Below are 17,556 nucleotides of genomic sequence, written 5' to 3' on the forward strand. Positions count from 1 at the left end.
ACGGCTTTCATCCACTGACAAACTCTGAGAGGGAATCTGCCCACCATCGCCGGACCGTGGGTGTCATCCCTTTCTCAGGCGCATCTTGACAGCACATGTAGGGGAAATATTTCTTGTACTTAAAAAAAAAATCACAGCTTGACACAGGCGGCTATAAATTTTTTGGACTCTGGTCCCTTCACCCCCAACTCCATTGTCCTGTCAGTTAAAAATCCAAGATGAAGTACAGCTCTTTCTTCCTTTTTACACAAGTTCCCATAGTTTTCATTTGTACAACAAATTGTAGTTATTCAGGACTAAAGTTGGTGGGAGCTTCATGGTTGTTCTATAACCTATTAGTCTTCAGATCCATAATTATGTTACTCAAATGAAATGGATCCTTAGGTGCTTATTGTCTTCAGGTTTTGGTTCTAGTTTGTGATTTCCTCTGGGAGTAATATGCAGTTGCAAACCCAGCTGCTTCCTTTATAGTGTCATTTATGTTTAAGTTAAAGTTTTGTTATTGATTTGTTCATAGAATTCAAGATGTTTTTTTTTAAGTTTTTTTTTTTTTATCAAAGAAGTACTTGTGGATTTTATCTATAATAAATTGTTAAAATACATGTAAACTGATAAAAACTAAATATAAAGTTATGGGTTGATATCAGGTCTTTAAAATTTAATTCAGTCACCTTATAGTTGAACTCTATTGCTTTTTGTTTACTTGAGCATCACTACGACTTCCCTTTCTCTCCATTTTCCTCTTCACTTTTCTAAGCGGAAGTATTTTCAGTGCTACAGTCAAATATAAAAGTGCAGCATGCAGTCTCTTACTGTAGCAGAAAACACAGCAGTTGGATGTGTGGAGACGTGTGTGAGAATACAGTTAGCGGGAAAAAAGAAAACCCTGATATCAAAGGTCTTCTTTATTCACCTCGTCTGTATTTTTTTTTTTTTTTTTGTCCGATTCAGCTCTCACAAATTAACCCTGCTTCACCCAGAGTCTAGTGAGTCACCGATGCCTTAAACTTTCTGCCTGCTCATGTCCGTTCCCTTCTGTCCGCCTCACATTTTCTCACCAAAAACACTGACCTCACCGAGCACTCCATTAACAGAAAAACACACCACAACTTCACCGATCAGCATTTTTCCACCTACTTTTGGACTAAACTGTACATGTGCATAAATACAGAGAGCGGTAGCTTAGCACAACTTCCTGTCAGTGTGTGTGTGTGTGTGTGTGTGTGTGTGTTTTTGTGTGTGAACCAGCCTGACCTCATATTCCACCTTGCGCTGTCTGTCTTCTCTCCTCCTGGTCGGTTCTGGATCAGGTTCTGTTGATTTAAAGAGCAGCCGTGTGGGCTGGACCACAGAAGCTGCTGCATTCCTCTGCTGGGCGTTCAGTGTTTCTCCCTGCAGCGTCTCTCTCTGTCAGATGGAAAGGTAAAGAAGATTTTATTTATATGTTTTAAGACACTCTTTGGATCCCCCTGCTTTGTCTAAATCCTCTTGGGCCTTTTCAAACCCGAGATGTATTATCTAATTGTAATCCCAGTCGCAGATAGCCTCTCGTTTAGGTAGAGCAGTTTTCTCTAAATGTAACAGGGAGGTGATAGTGATCAGTTTTGAAGGTTGGAATAAGACTAAAGTAAAAAAAAAAAAGCCAGCAGATATTTTTCACATTAAACCTTCCAGAGACACACGGAACCTCAGAGCAGGCATGAGCGGGCTTTAAAAATTTGTCAGTGATCTCCCCACTAATGACGCCCTCAGCTGTGAGAGTTGACCCCCTCCTGCCCTCGGCCCTCCCCGTTCCTCCTCCCCTCCTCCTCCTCAGTCCCTAATGAATGCCAGTGAGGAACTGAGCGTATCCTTCACCCCCACGTCCACCACCCACCCACTCTCTGTCACACGCACGCACGCACGCGCGCGCGCACACACACACACACACACACGCGCGCATGCGCATGCATGCACGCATACACGCACGCACACAAATATAGATACACAGTAGGATCCTTGTCACCACTGCAGAGGCAGACATCTTCAAGGAGAAGGAGCTGCTAATATTTGACCCCCGTTACTTGAGGCCTGTCAGTCATGTTGATTCATCTGGACAGGCTTATTTACCTATCGAGTGAGTGAGTGAGTGAGTGAGTGAGTGAGTGAGTGTGTGTGTGTGTGTGTGTGTGTGTGTGTGTGTGTGTGTGTGTGTGTGTGTGTGTGTGTGCGTGCGTGTGTGTGTGTGTGTAGGTTAAAAAAAAAAGGATGATTAGTGCTAAACCAAGTAGTTTGTTCATGTGTTTTTCGATCCACAGAAAAATTGATGTTTAGATCAATTATTAAGCAAAAACATCTCAAATAATTCTCAACTATAGTAAATTGCTTTTTTTTTCTTCTCTGTTTTATATAATTGCAAATGACCCATAAGTTAACTGTATTCGTTTGGGACAGAAGGTGAAAGACGTACACCTGTCAACTTGCTAATGGAAACTTTTTTTAATTTTTTTTTTTTAACACTTTTGATATCTTAAAAATAAATTTGTAAATTTAAAAGAATACACAGATTCAGAGCTAGATGTGAGCCCTGAACGGTACTAGGAATAGCTGAAACCACCATCACACCATGTGCAGTCCTGACCTTGTTGCTTCCTTCTTCACTGCTTTTATATTCATATCTTTCCATAATGATAAAAAGAGTGGAGGTGGCTCTTTTGTTCGCTTATTAAAAAACCCTCCATGGCTCTGCGCAGCCAGTAATAACCCCACGAGGGATTACTGTACAGCAGGCTGGAGGGATAGCAGGGGCACTAGCGTGGACCCCAGCTTGCTGTCATTTGAGGCAGGCAACCCCCAAAGACCTCCCTTCAGTCCCTGTCTGAGTGTGGCCACCACGCCAGCCCTCTGGAGCAGCGTGAAGGGCTCCAACTTGGGATACAAAGTGGCTCAGCTGTCCCTGTCCGTCCCTGTCCCTCTCCTCTCCTCTCCTCTCCTCTCCTCTCACCTCCCCTGACGCCCTCCTCTACACCCAAGCCAAATAAAGCCTCTCAGCGACTTCTGTTTTCCTAATCTGTGAACTCTGACAGAGGAGCCCACGCTTGAAAGAGAGACAACTCAACATGGGATGATCTCCCGGTGACAAGGAGAAGCTGAAAAAACGTTCCCTGGAATGTCTCCGCTGAAACCAGCAGACCACCCTGTCATCTTCCTGTTCCTCGCTTTCTCTCACTGTCTTGCTCCCTCTATTGCTCACCCACCTCCTTTTTTTTTTTTTAAATCTAATTTCCCTTTTCTCTCCCCCCACCCCCCATCATCTACCTCCTCTAATTGGGCTGTCACTGGTTGATTAAAACCACTGAGTCTGTTCTAGCTGCCAAATGGCCTGAGTAGCATTTGTGGTGAAGCACAACTTCTTATACCGGGGGCTTCCTCTCGGAAAGCCCCATATAATTTTTTCATTCATTCATTCATTCATTCATTCTGTGCCCATATTACTAATGAGCAAATTATTTAACACTGCAGTAGCTTAGCCACTGGGGATTGTAGCATTTCAGTACATTTTCCTTGCCATTAATCTGCAGAGGAATGTTGTAGTGACAAATTGGCTACGCAGTTTGTATTTGTCGCTGCACTCCAAGCAGCCATTCACTTGAAATGGCTTCACCGCCACAGAAGCAGTTTGTTTTCTAACTTACCAGATGGTGGTAGGTTTGTGAGCTGGTCCTGAGCCAACTTAAAAGCCACAGTCTGGGATCAAAATGTAAACAGAAGGGTAGCCAACAGCCGAAATAAAAACATAGATTGGAAGCCAATATTCCTTCTAGATTGATTGACACATCTTTTGATATGTGGATTAACTCTAAATTTATTAGAGGAATAGCTTGGGGAATATAGAACTCTTGTCTGCACTGTAACTATGAAGCTACTGCCAACAGACAGTTAATTTAGTTTAGACACTGGAAACGGAGGGAAGAGGCTAGGCTGAGTCTGTCCAACGATAACAGAAATCCTCCTACCTGTTACAACAATGTGACATTTTTATGCTTCAGCTCTGGTTTTATTTAGTGAGCTTCGATCTTTATCATGAGGGCCTCATACACACTAATGTGTAGGCTAGATTTTGCAATTGAACATTTTCCTCTATGTTTTGGCCTCATTAACACACAAACAGCGCTTTAGGTCGCTTAAATGGTAATATGATATTTTTTAAAACTCGATTGACAATGACATCACACCTCAATTTGGGCATGCCCATTGTTGCTTTGCGCTTGAAACAACAACAACGGCGGACATCTTTACGTTTAATTTTCATTAGCATTTATCAATGTTCAGTGTGTTCTCAAAGTTTTTCTCTGGTACTTGACGTATTGTTGATGTTGACTTTATTGCCACCTACTGGTCTGGCATGCTTGTTTGAGCGTTTGTCATTTTTGTGTTTTTCAGAAAAGATTTATTTTGTAAAACGGACATTTTGTGAATTGTTTTTCACACCGAAAGGGTGAAAGTATATCTGCATTAGTGTGGAAAAGGTCTTAGAGGTTTTTGGGAGGTGGATTTTGATGCTGTTAAATTAGCTACGCTAATCAGCTGCTGATGGTGGCTTCATATTTACTTGACAGACATGAGAGTGGTATTGATCTTCTCATTTAACTCTTGGCATGTGAAATTCCCATAATGTCAAAATATTGTTTTCTGGAAGAATAAAATGATGTTTACACCAACAACATAAATCAAATTGCTCTGTGAAAAGCTTTAGCCTTTGTCTTCGTCAGAGACAGACATTCTTGCAGCTGTTGCTACTTGAACCACATTTAATGAAAGACAATTTTTCCACCACTGAGGGGAACTTGTGGCTTGTTAAACACGCTGTCAATGCTGAAAACAGATTTTTTTTTTTGCTGAAACAGATTCTTTGTATTTGAGGGGTCAACCAGCTACACCTCTGAGCTGACATCCTGGCAGAGCTTATGGGAAGATTTTGTGGAACTGGCTCACATTTTGCAGATTTTAGAGTGATATGGAAGAAGTCTGAAGTCAGTATAGTGTAGTTGGCTCGCTGTAGGGTTAGCATCTCTTTTAGAGGGCGGCATGAGTGGAATTAAACAGCCATGTCACTGTTCTCTCTCTGTTTAACCTACACACTCATCTGCCAGACGCGCCTGACAGCACCAGACCCTGGAAGAGTCTCCCAGCAGGCCCGGCAGCACATGGACCGCTCCATATTTAGTCATCCCAAGTCCAGACACAGGCCAATGAAGTCCACCACCTTAATCTGTCTCCCCTCTGTTTCTCCCTCATTTTTTATGTCTTTCCCTCAACTCCCTCCCTCCATCTCTGTCACTTTCCCTCTCTCTCCTACTGCTCCCATTCATCTCTGTCCTTGCTCGCCCTCCCTCCAGTCATTTCTGCTTTATCACTGTCGTGCCCCTCACTGTGTCTCTCCCCCTCGTGTGTCCCTCTTTTCTGTCTTATCTACCAAAACGCTTCTCTTCTTGTGCCTGCTCGTCCTCTTTATTTTTTAAGTCTCTTGTGTCTGTCAGCTCTTCTCCTGACTGTCTGTAAAACTTTTTCCAACTTCTTCTAACTGCCTCAACGACATGCCCATCAAATCGGACTAATTCCCTCTTTCTCTAGTTTTCTTTCTTCCTTCACCTGTCATAATTTCTACTCCTCTTGTTCCTGCTCCTTTTCTAGCCTCCTTTTTCTTCTCTCGCTGAGCCTCCCCACAGTCTGTTTTCTCAGATGAACATGCTGCTGATGGAAGCCGGATGCTAATGAGTTGCTAATTCTATCAGCCGTCTCTCCATGCCCTCCCCACTGGGTGTCAGGCCTGCCAGCTTTACCATGGCCAGTCTTTTGATGGAGTGCTTTGGCTGATGAACTCCCGCCTGCATGCCCACTTTAACCTCCTCGTCCTCAGGCACATGTCATTGATCAATGTCCTTATCTGTCCTGGCAAGGCCTTCCACTACAATCATTTACGAGCCCATTTCCTGCAATCCAGCGGGATATTGTAACAGCAAATGTTTTGTACGTGTATTTAAATTATGTATTGTTACTTAATGTCTACGACTGATATTGGAAGCAGTTGTACTTGAGATTTTCTTCCACGTTGTCTTTCTGCGAAGGATAATTAATTCCTTCACACTATTTCCCTTTATCATCCAGTCTGTGCTTCATGAGAATCAGCCAAATGGCTGGGTTTAAACACTTGAGCACAGAAGACTGGTCCTATTTAGCTGGCCACTTGGCTCTTTTTTCTTTCTTTTTTGGAGGGTTGCTAGCTTTGGACCCTTACCACAAGAAAGGAACAAAAGTTTTAGTTTTTTCGACTCGCCTTAAATCCGTTTGTCTGCCTTCCCCACTTGACTGAAGTGGATACAGAGGCGGCCTTTTGTTCTACCAAGATGAAGAGGGATGCTGTAGTATAGGAGGAGGGAGTGTGAGGGTAAGGGGAGGTGGGTGTGATTCATTGTCATTTAATAAATACCTCGCAAAGAGGGTTGGGGTGCCTTCTCAACCCCTCAGCTGTCTGTTTTGAAATGGGGCTTTCTAGATTTGACACCCAGGGAAGTAAAAAAAAAAAAAAAAAAAGGGGAGGGGGATTAGGGAAGGAAAAGCCTGAGGCCATATACATCTCTTTCTTTGCTCCGAGGCTTTTTCTCCCCGTGTCCCTCAATCTCTCTCTCTTTGGGACCGAGAGGCCTCTCGTCTTGCTGTGAGCATATGAATGATGCCATCCAGGTACCTATCTTGACCCAGAGATTTATAGAAAGGCCTGAATGGAATCTCATGGCCTCAGTTCTTCTAATGTGCAGTATAATCTTCAAATACCTATCAGTTTTGGAGAATTTTCTGGCTCAGTGAATGAACATAATGCTGCCTTCTCGAGGGTCAGCACTGTGTGACAATAGTTTTGTGACGGTTGATTCCCTATAAAATTCCTCTAAAATTCAGTAAATGACAGCCATGTCCTCGTATAGAAAGTAGTTTCTGTTTTTTGAGGACCAGCTCTTCCAGCAGACGTTTGACCAGGGTCACACGCGGTCCACTGCTTTGCGGCACCCGCAGGGATTATGGGGTGACTACTGCCATGCTGCTCAAGCATGACCAGAAGGCTTGGTCAGTTTTGACCTGAATAGAACTACTGAATGAGCGGCAGGCATTGAAATTCAGGATGCAGTCACTTGCAGCCACTAATGTCTCTCTTTAAATGGGCACATCCTCTCTCCTGGGCCCCCCATCCAACTGTCCGAGTCTCTGACAGGCTTTTAGTCAATGAAAACATTCACTTGTAAGCGTCCAGTACAAAAGATCTGATGTCATTTTCTTTATAAGGGCAAATATAATTTGGTTTTGAAGAAACACAACCTTGTTTTTATGCAGTAGATCAGTGTCACTTTCCACTTTATATCCTGTTATGGTAAAAATATGTCTATGACATTGACCCTTCTGTTTATTTCTCTCTCTTACAGGAAAGACTCTGGTCAGCCTGACGTGAAGGGTCACTGAGCTCAGACACTCTCCTTCCCCTGACTCACAACTATACACACACACACAGGGAAAAAGTCGCACATGCAGACACATCTGTGCAACTACACATACACATTCAATTTCCGTACACAGACTCTTGGGTACACACACGGACACGAAGCCTCATCCTTGCATAAGCGCAGACACACATTTGAACACAGGCCCTTTGAGCAGGATGAGGGAACCTTGGAGGTGCCTGCTGGGCCTGTGTCTCCTGGCATGCTCAGCCTCCACCCACAGTGCCACCAATCCCTTTGCAGGGCAGCAGACCCCTCCAGACCCTTGCTATGAAGACACAGGTGCCGCCCGCCGCTGCATCCCCGAGTTCATCAATGCTGCCTTCGGCAAGGAGGTGATGGTGTCCAGCGTCTGCGGCCGGCCTCCGTCCCGTTCCTGCAGTGTGGTGGAGCGGGGCGATGAGAGGCCTTCTGTGCGCACGTGCCAAATCTGTGATGCAGCTGACCCTCGCCGTGCCCACCCTGCTTCCTACCTCACTGACCTCAACTCAGCCCACAATCTCACCTGCTGGCAGTCGGAGAATCTGAACACCTCTCCGCACAACGTGACTCTCACTCTGTCACTGGGTAAAAAGTTTGAGATCACATACGTCAGCCTGCAGTTCTGTTCGCCACGACCCGAGTCCCTGGCCATATACAAGAGCATGGACTACGGCAAAACCTGGATGCCCTACCAGTTCTACTCCTCACAGTGCCGGCGTATGTACAATCGGCCCAACAAGGCAACCATCACCAAGCAGAACGAGCAGGAGGCTCTTTGCACAGATGGCCACACTGACCTCTACCCGCTTTCTGGAGGACTCATTGCTTTCAGCACTCTGGATGGACGGCCCTCTGGTAAAGACTTTGACAACAGCCCAGTCCTACAGGACTGGGTCACTGTCACCGATATCCGTGTGGTCTTCAGCCGGCCCCAGATACCGCGGGAGCTGGGACTGGGGGCTGGAAGCAACAGTGGAGGGAGGGACGATGACCCCATGGCAGTGACATCAACGCTGCCAACTTATTTCTATGCAGTGGGAGACTTCCAGGTGGGCGGGAGGTGTAAATGCAACGGTCATGCATCACGCTGTCTGAAAGACAAGGAAGGCAAACTGGTGTGTGACTGTAAGCACAACACCGAAGGACCTGAATGTGACCGCTGCAAGCCCTTTCACTATGACCGACCGTGGCAGAGGGCCAATGCTCGCGAGGCCAATGAGTGTCTGCGTAAGTCCTTTCCGCTATCTTTCATCCTTCATGTGCTTTTAAACATGTTTTACTTTGCAGTACTTTCAGCATTGCAGCCTGCGGACAAATACACGGACTATTTCTAGGAATATAGATTTTGGCGAATACTTTGTCTGAGAGGCGAACTAATACTTTTGCTCTTAGTGATTTTGGTTGTCACTTTAGGTTGGTGCTTTCAAAGCAGTTTGGAACACACAAGAATGTAATGACAAAATAACATCATATCATTGATGGTATTCATAATAAAAATGATCGCAATATATATATATATATATATATATATATTCATATAAACTATCGCAATAGGGAGTCAAACCAGGAACATAATTGCTGTTATGGGCGTTGTAGCCCATGTGGTAGGGTGTCTAACGATTTGGAAATGGTTAAAAATACAAAGTGGTTATTCATTTGTTGGACATTTTCATGGCCTGACCTTTTCATCACCCATTTTCAGGATATGAAGACAGCCATGTAAAGTCAGGCCAACAAACTGAATTTGTACACATGCACAGAGGGGGAAAAAAAAGGGTTGGAGGTAGAAAAGGAAGGATTTAACTAGGAAGACCAGTGCTTGTCTGTCATAAGGGTAATTAACAGTGTTTCCAGAACATGCCGGATGGGTTTGTGTTTGTACAGGTGAAAAGTTGTGGTAGCTCGCAGCGGTTTAGCTGGCAACTTTGGCAACACGTCTGAAAACACAAGCCCATACGTTCCCTTCATTTCTCATCAGCCGCTTGAATTTACCGTCCCTCCGCAGGGAAACAGGGCTACTGCTCCCAACAAAATCATGTTTTCTGGACTTGTCTGAGAAAAAACTCTTTTTGCACCAGCAAGTTTAAACATTGGATGACAACAGCTTGACACTTTGGCACACTGTTACACCCAAGTCATCCAAGAATGTTATTTGGCAGTGTTTGCCGTTACCTCAAGACGTGCTCAGTAAAAGTCATCCAAATGTTCTCTGACAGTTTGCCAAGAAAAATTATTGCAATTTTTGTTAACGTAAATGGATTATCTTTGTATTGGATTACGTTTTTCTGCGATAGCAGGTTTTTGATGTAATACTTAGTACATATATACATTTTACGGCTGTACAAAGGTTTTAGTTTCATGCCATGTTAGTCGTGTTTTTTCCCAGGGTATATTCTCTAATATGTGGATGTTTCTTTGGTGGCAAATTTTACAGCATTTTTCTGTTAGTATAAATAGACATAGGCGGAACTTAATTCAGGTCAATTTTGCTTGTCATAAAAATTTGTTAGCGTAGGAAAATAAAACCATATTACAAACCACTGTCCTCATTTTAACCTTTCCCCATAATGAAATAAAATCACAGCCAGGGAGAAAAAAACAGGAGGAGAACATTGAAAAACAGAGTATATTTTTCTAACATGTTGTAATTGCCCAGTGAGCTGGCCTGAGATCATATTTAACATTGAACAGTGCCAGATCTGTTTAAAGGGGACAGAGAGTGACAGAGCCAGAGGGGAAAGGCCATTTTAGCATTAGAGCGGCCAACAAATCCATCCTTTCCTCACTCTGTACTCTGAAACCTCCCATGTCAACTCTTCCTGACTTTGGCTTCTCGTCCCTCCTTGACACCCTAACTTACTCAGCTCACAGATACAGGCAAAAAAAAACACACACACACACACAAAACCCCTTCCATAACAATATCCTGTCAATCCCTCAGTGTTTTCTCCCTCATACTTTTGCACACGCCCTCTTTTCAAATGTCCTGTAGCTGTTTCTGAGGTGTTACACCCGCTTCCCGTAGATCTCCTCTCTGTGGGATTGATATGTCACTCCTATCCAGAATTTCTTGACTAAATAGCCCGGTTGTACCGGCCAACTCTGATGACCTAATCCCTGTGTTGATACAGGGCAGTTAAAGCCCGTTGCTAGTTGCACGCTATACCTGATCACACATCCGAACAAGCCAAAAAGTCAGTCCCAGTTGTCGCAAATTTCATGTTCCAAAAGCCTCTTTACAGCTTATTCCGGTAGAGCTGCTTCCAGAATATCCTTAAAGTAGCAGGAGAGTATTAAAAAAAGCCTCTCCGGTATATATTAAAGCCCATTTTTAAAATGCACTTGGTCCTTGTTTATTTCTCAGCTTGCTTTTCTTTCTGACACGGTGCACAAATGAGGGCCGCGGAGCGAGCCCTGAGGCTTGCCACTGTAGAGGCAAGGTCTAAGTATGTAGACCGGGAAAGTGTGTATGAGTGGCAACTTTTAGAGCCAAGGAGTCCCTTAGGTGTCACGAGAGCCATCATGAGGTGTTTAGGTTGGAGGTTTGAGAGGTCATGATCCTTTTGTGCGGTGGTGACAGAGTTAAGTTGTCTGGGAGTTGGTTTGTGGCAAATGAGGAATTCAGAGTGAGCAGATGTAGAGTCACATTAATGGTTGTTTCACACCCTGCCTATGACTCTGTCAGTGCTTGAGAAACGATGTACCTCGTAATCGATTTCACCACTTAAGGCACTTTTCCTACGCAGGTTTTAAAGATTTTGCTCTCACTGTTCGCAGTCTTCACTTCTATATGTACCCTGCACAACAAGAACACTGTCTCTAATAGGCCCGATTGATTGTTCTTGGGTATTGCCAAATGTTTGACATGCCCTGCACCAAGATTACCGTCTGCACTCTTGTACTGTCTCCAGACACAAGCCATGCACACCCATCTGCCGCCTCCGTCTCTATGAATCCTGCCTCGAGACATCGGTTTACAAATCCCTGCTGTAGTAGTCAGAGAGGGCAGCCTCGTAAAGAAGCGTGTCTGTTTGTATTGAGGGAGACATGATGGAAAAAGCTGTGATTTATCTGCCGGGGGTTTGAGCCACAGAACAGAATGAGGAAACAGATGGATAAGAGCTATTTGGTTACTGCTTGTGATGGAGTATTGGCTTTTCTGCTGGCATGGACGATGCCGTTATGTAAATACTTTATGTTGACTTAAAAATGTGAGACACTATATCATGCCATAATAGAGTCTGCCAAAGTCCCCGTATAAGATGAAGAGGCCTCTTGTGGAGTCAACGACAATGTGACATCCCGAGTAGATGATAATTTATAGTGTTGTAGTAGCTCTCTACTCTTGGCTGGGTCTGCAGCCATCTTGGCCCTGTTTGGCTGCGGCACCAAGCTGTTCTATTCTCCAGCCCTTCCTCTCTCTCATTTGTACTCAAGCTTCAGGAAGTTCAGAGTGCTGCTCTGAGACGCTACGAACCCAGGGCCAGACACCATCCATCCCTAATGGACCAGCCGAAAGCCAGGTCTGCTCCCAGTGTTGCGCCAAACACACTGGTATGCATTCATAGCATTAAACGCAGAGGTCATGTGAAGACTGTTTGAGTTGCCATTTCGACTGATTGGCCAGAGATGCAGGTGAGCTGCGGTTAGTAGCGGACCTTGGAGTTCCTGCTCCGCTGCAGCGTTTGGGTGGGGTGTTGAATATTTTGAATAGGAAATTTGACATATTGAGTCCACTGAGGAAATGAGTGATATGGTATTCTGTTTTTGCACAAGAAGGGGAGTTTCCTTTTAAATTAAATCAATCAGCCAATTAACTATCCCCTGGAGACCATCGTTATACATCAGACCATGTCATCACCTGAAGGAAATCCCACAAATTAGTTATTACCTCTGAAAAAGTTATGACCTGTTATGTAACAGATGCTATTAGATCATGTCTGCCACACTAATGAGACAGCAGTTGTATTAACATGTGAATTTTACAGCGGACAGATTTTAAAGCCTCGTCATAACCCCGCTCGAACCTTTTGAGGGGGCTCAAGACTTCTGGTGGACTCGGCCTCTGGTTTTTGGAAACTATTAGCTGGACCTAGTAGGACATTGACAGATAGGTTTCTTAGGGAGAGCAGTGTGATCCAGCAGTAGAGGATATGTGTCAGAGGAAGAGGCCAGCCAGGAACACATGCTCAGGACCATGGCTCACATTTAGCTCTCCGATCTGTACAATGCTGGAAACTCTGAAGACCACAGAAGCACAAAATCTCTCTTTTCATTTCCCTCTCTGACAAGGGGCAGATGGCTATTCGATGCTGATTAGAATTTCAAAATAGGCCTCCATCCTTTCACAGCATTTCTTCTCCCCCCTCCACATCTCCTTGCAAGGGCAAGCAGAGGTCAGGCCCATGTTCCAGTCGAAGAGCCGATTCGTCGAGACACTTTTTAGGCCTGGTGATTGAGAAATGACCTCATTCTTAAACACGCCACACATGAAACCACGGCACATTTTGGGAGGTTGCATGATTTTGGGTAACATGAACAACACAAGATTTTTATAGTTTCTCAATCAGAGCATGGAGAGGAGCAGGATTTTATATGCTTTTGTTCTTGCAACATGAGTTTGTTTGGTCTTAAGTAAAACAAAGTTAAATCTCACGAGAGGTTTCCACAGAGCTGAGAGATTTCAGCATCGTAAAATTGGTCGGTTGAAATTTTGTTATCTGTCCCTAAAGGGCATCATCATATGAAGCTCAGTGAGACAGGTAGGGATTAAAGAGCCAGAGCTGCCTTGATATTACCGCATATAAGTGCCATGTTCCTACTTTCACTTAGTGACTCTAAAGACCTTCCTACACCTTCCCCCTCCACTGCCTGTCCCTTAAGGCCAACAGGGAAATTACACTTCAATTAGTGTGATTCTCAAATGTGTGTGTGTGTGTGTGTGTGTGTGTGTGTGTGTGTGTGTGTGTGTGTGTGTGTGTGTGTGTGTGTGTGTGATGAAGGGGGCTGCTGAGAAAAAGAAAGTGATTTAAAAAAAAAAAAAAGAAAAACCTCCTGTGTTTTCAAATAATTACACAGCCGCAGTATGTTGTTCCACAATCATGCCTCTGGGCTGGCGTGAGACACGAGAGTTATAGTATGGGGAGGCCAACAAACATAAGATGTATGAGCGTTGTTTTGGTGGTTGTGTGTGTGTGTGTGTGTGTTAAGGATTTGAGGTAACAGGACAGCAGGGTTTGGTCAGTTTGACTGGTTTGTACTCTAGCTTTGCTCTTTGCTTTTATTCTCTCTGTCAGTATTGCAACTTTGGTCCTCGGCCAACCCACAAGGGACTGATGCATTTCTCATTCTACGAAGCCACCCATAAAGGCTTTTTGGCAAAAAGGGAACATGGTGAAACAAATGTTCAGGACAGCAAAGTGTCAAATGACAGCGTTTATGTCAGCTGGGTTAAAAACGCAGGATCCTTGGGAAATGCTCTGCGGCTGCCTGAGGCCAAGTGTGTGTGTGTGTGTGTGTGTGTGTGTGTGCGCGTGCGCGCGCCGCGCGTGCGTGTGTGTGTGTGTGCACATCTCCTTGACTTTGTGCATGTGTGAGAGCCACATGTAATCTAGTAGTGCGATATAGCGTTTCATCCCAGTGCCAAAGCAAACTGGCGGAGCTGCAGTGTGTGCCCACCCTGCTCTCCCAGGCCCACATCGACTCTCTCCCACAGATGGTAGCAATCACCTCCTGAGGTGCCCGTCACCGCCGGCGCTCTCCTCCTCTCTGTCCCTGCCTAACTGACTCTTGTCAAAGATTAACTCTTTGCCTGGACACTTTCCTGTCTGCTCTCTCTTATTTCATGTATTTTTTCTTCTTTTTTTTGCTGAGATCAGCCTTTTTTTTTTGTTCTCCTGTTATTGAATTCTTTGTGTTTATGGTTTATGCTGTTGCAAGCCTCTGTGCTCTATCGCCTGAGAAAATATGTGTTTTTTTGGCTGCTGGCCGGCATTGCTGGTGGCAGCAAGATTCAGAGGCTATTAAGAGAAAATATATGTCTGTTTGTTAACCATGACAATCGTTTGGCTCCCTTTGACAGTGGTTTTGCCTGACTGTGACGGACACAAGCTGTCTAACTGATCAGTCAGTTGCTGTCGTTGTGGATACTCTGTATGTGTTTCTGCGTAAATTCATGTATATAAGGTACAAGTTGTTTATTACCTGTTACTGGTGTGAGTAGTATAAACAAAAGTCTAGTGGATTGGATACGATACGATAAGTCGATTAGAATTGATTCGCTTGGTGGAATTTCAGATGCTTCCCTGAAGTGTTCACTTATTTAGGATATCCTTATAGACCAGCTCTAGGACCCAGCCCAGCTCTGCTTCTCAGTCCACAGGCTTACCATCACCTTTACTGCTCCAAAACGGTGACAGTGACAGGTTCAGGTATTATTGGGGTTGGAGCCGTGGTCCTTTCTACTGTCCTCTCTGGCCAAAGCGGTGAATTTACACAGTAGGTTCCATCTGTCACTTTCTATTTCTAAACCAGCCGATGCATCTCCTGCATTGCTCTGAGTGGACCTCATGGCTGCGAGTGCCAAGAGTCCAGGCGAAGGTAAAATTGTTTCAGCTTACCTCGATTTTTATTGATTCTCCATGATAATTTGGTTGCACACCGTCTGCTGCTTTTTCCCCCTGATGGCAGGATATTGCCTGTGGGGGAAAAAAAAAAATAGCAAGTGAGACAGACAGAAAGTGAATGCAAAGGCAAGACCGAGATAACAATGTTTAGATGTGGGTAAGTGAAGTGGACCAGTGAGAGAGAACAGAGCTAAGGACTCAACTCTCCACTGACACCAGGCCCCCCAACCTGGCAATCCTCCAGCCTAATCTTGTTAAAATCTTTCCCTGCCTGATGCCATCCAGGAAGAGAAAGGGGAGCTGGAGTAAAGTATGGACGAGAAGGAGAACTGAGGAAGGAAACAAGGAAAAAGAGGGAGAGGTGACCAGGATTTGGGATGGGGTCTTATGAAAGTAAGAGGAGAGAGGGAGGGAGAGGAGGCTTATGGGAGGGGCGGGAGAGGAATTAAGGGGACTCTGAGTTCAAAAGGGCTCCCAAGAGCCTGCTCTTAAGCCCACGGCGTGAGGCTAACCGCAGAAACCATCAGAGGGAGGGGAGGGCTGGGACGTGGTGTCAAAGCTCCAAGTGAAAGATACGTCTGTGGCAGAAGAGGAAGGAGCAAGTGGAGCTAAAGTGGCTTCCATACAAAGAAGCAACAGCAGCAGCTCTTGCGTACGCCACAGTCCATGTAATGCACACAGCAGGGCTACAGAATTGTAGTTTCCTGTTAGCTCGTTCTTAAATCTTTGTCTCAGCTTGTTGTCCACAGCTCATTAGAGTCTACAGAGCCAGCGGAGACTCACTTCTGTTTCACCCTTTTTCTACCTTTAGTCACTTGGTTCTTATCGTTTTTGTGAGCGGTTGCGACCTCTTGAAACTGTCTCTGGTGGGTGTGGGTGCACAAATATGTGTGTGTGTGTGTGTGTGTGTGTGTGTGTGTGTGTGTGTGTGTGTGTGTGTGTGTGTGTGTGTGTGTGTTTGGGCTGGGTTCCACCTGGCTGCTCCAGCCACCTGCTCAGGGCACCGAGGGGAGCACCCGGTTAATTAGCTCCTCATTATAGCCAAGGCAGTGTACAGTGTGGACACACACACACACACACACACACACACACACACACACACACACACACACACACACACACACACACACACACACACACACACACACGCGATGGCAGGAGCCCATATAGCAGAGCCTGTTTGGCCAGGCGGAGAGAGCACCCAAAAAGGAGGTGGGGGAGGTGGGGGAGGGGTGGGAGTTAGCGCAGCAGATCTGGACTGCAGTCTGGGCCAAGAGGGGAAAGGTGGTGGTGTGAGCCCTCCAATTTTCAAGGACCAATTTTAGCCATGGGATTTGGGTTTTTTGCACAGGCATCCAAAATCAATTGGCTGTGCTCACCGGCTTGGCTTTGTTCGAGCTGAAGGAAAAATGAGGTTAGATTTATCCCTGACATATGGAGAGGAAAAGAGAGGCGGTGCCGTCCATAAACATGCTCGCATTTTATTTGTTGAGCACAGTCTTTAAGGACCAATTTGTCAAGGCACACTTGACAGATCAGCCCGTGAGCTTGTTCAGGGCACATTTACTTTTTGAGGCACCTGTTATGATAGCTGAAATAAAACAGTGTGGAGTTCTTCTCACAATTTGCCTTGCTTAAAATACTTCCTGTACTTCGAAAAGTAAGCTCCACCAAGATCCCACACTGATTAGACGTGTGCAAACTGCAAAGACATTTACTCTAACCGTCTTACCACCAAAATTTGAATTTGGCACCGTTCAGTTTCATGACGACGGGGTGAAACAATCCACTACTCTAATATTTTCCGAGGGGGTTCTTCCTCCTCTCCCCCCATCCCCTCTTTTATTTTTGTCTCGGCATCCCTCCGTTTGCCAAGCCTGTAGCTTGTGTTTGTTGTCCGATTTCCACGGCAACATGAGGAACCAGCTTTGCGCATCCTCGAATTGGACACTGACCCATTAAGGAACCGCGTTCACTCGAGGATCACAGATCCTTTGCTCACTTTCCACCACCCACAGAACTCCTCTCCAAATGTCTGTTTCTCTTCCCCTCCAACAGATAAGAACTAATGAGTGTTTTTGCAGAGTACTAGTGAGGCTTTGATGTGTTAATGAATTGAAAAATGGCCTTCAACAGTGTTCAGTTATCCCCGCTGAGCCTAATTTGGGTGGTGGGGTGCAGTGGGGGGGGGGGGGGTGGCAGGTTGGTGGGGTGGCAGCATGTGTATGTGCGCGCAAGCACTTCAAAACAAACCTATAAACATTCCAGGATCCTTGTGCTGCTGTAGCTCTGAGCTGGAGTTCACTGCTCGCGGGGTGTACACATCGACACGGACACACACACACACACACACACACACACACACACACACAGGTAACTTACAAACACCTATTTGCTGATTTATTTTTGCTAAGCTTTCA

At 45.2% G+C, this 17,556-nt stretch overlaps 1 protein-coding gene across 1 annotated transcript in view; it reads left to right on the forward strand.

Annotated features, from left to right (window-relative positions):
• The first annotated feature begins 7,632 nt into the window (after positions 1 to 7,632).
• The window catches only part of ntn2 (netrin 2), a 31,246-nt gene continuing 21,322 nt past the window's right edge, over positions 7,633 to 17,556 (forward strand). Inside the window, exon 1 of the mRNA XM_069155756.1 lies at positions 7,633 to 8,738. Within this exon, the coding sequence (XP_069011857.1) occupies positions 7,688 to 8,738 (1,051 nt within the window). The 5' untranslated portion in view covers positions 7,633 to 7,687. The remainder of the gene's footprint in view (positions 8,739 to 17,556) is intronic.

Source organism: Embiotoca jacksoni, unplaced genomic scaffold (genome assembly GCF_022577435.1).
Source record: "Embiotoca jacksoni isolate LCO1_2020_lvr unplaced genomic scaffold, fEmbJac1.0.p SCAF_20, whole genome shotgun sequence".
NCBI classification, from domain to species: Eukaryota; Metazoa; Chordata; class Actinopteri; family Embiotocidae; genus Embiotoca; species Embiotoca jacksoni.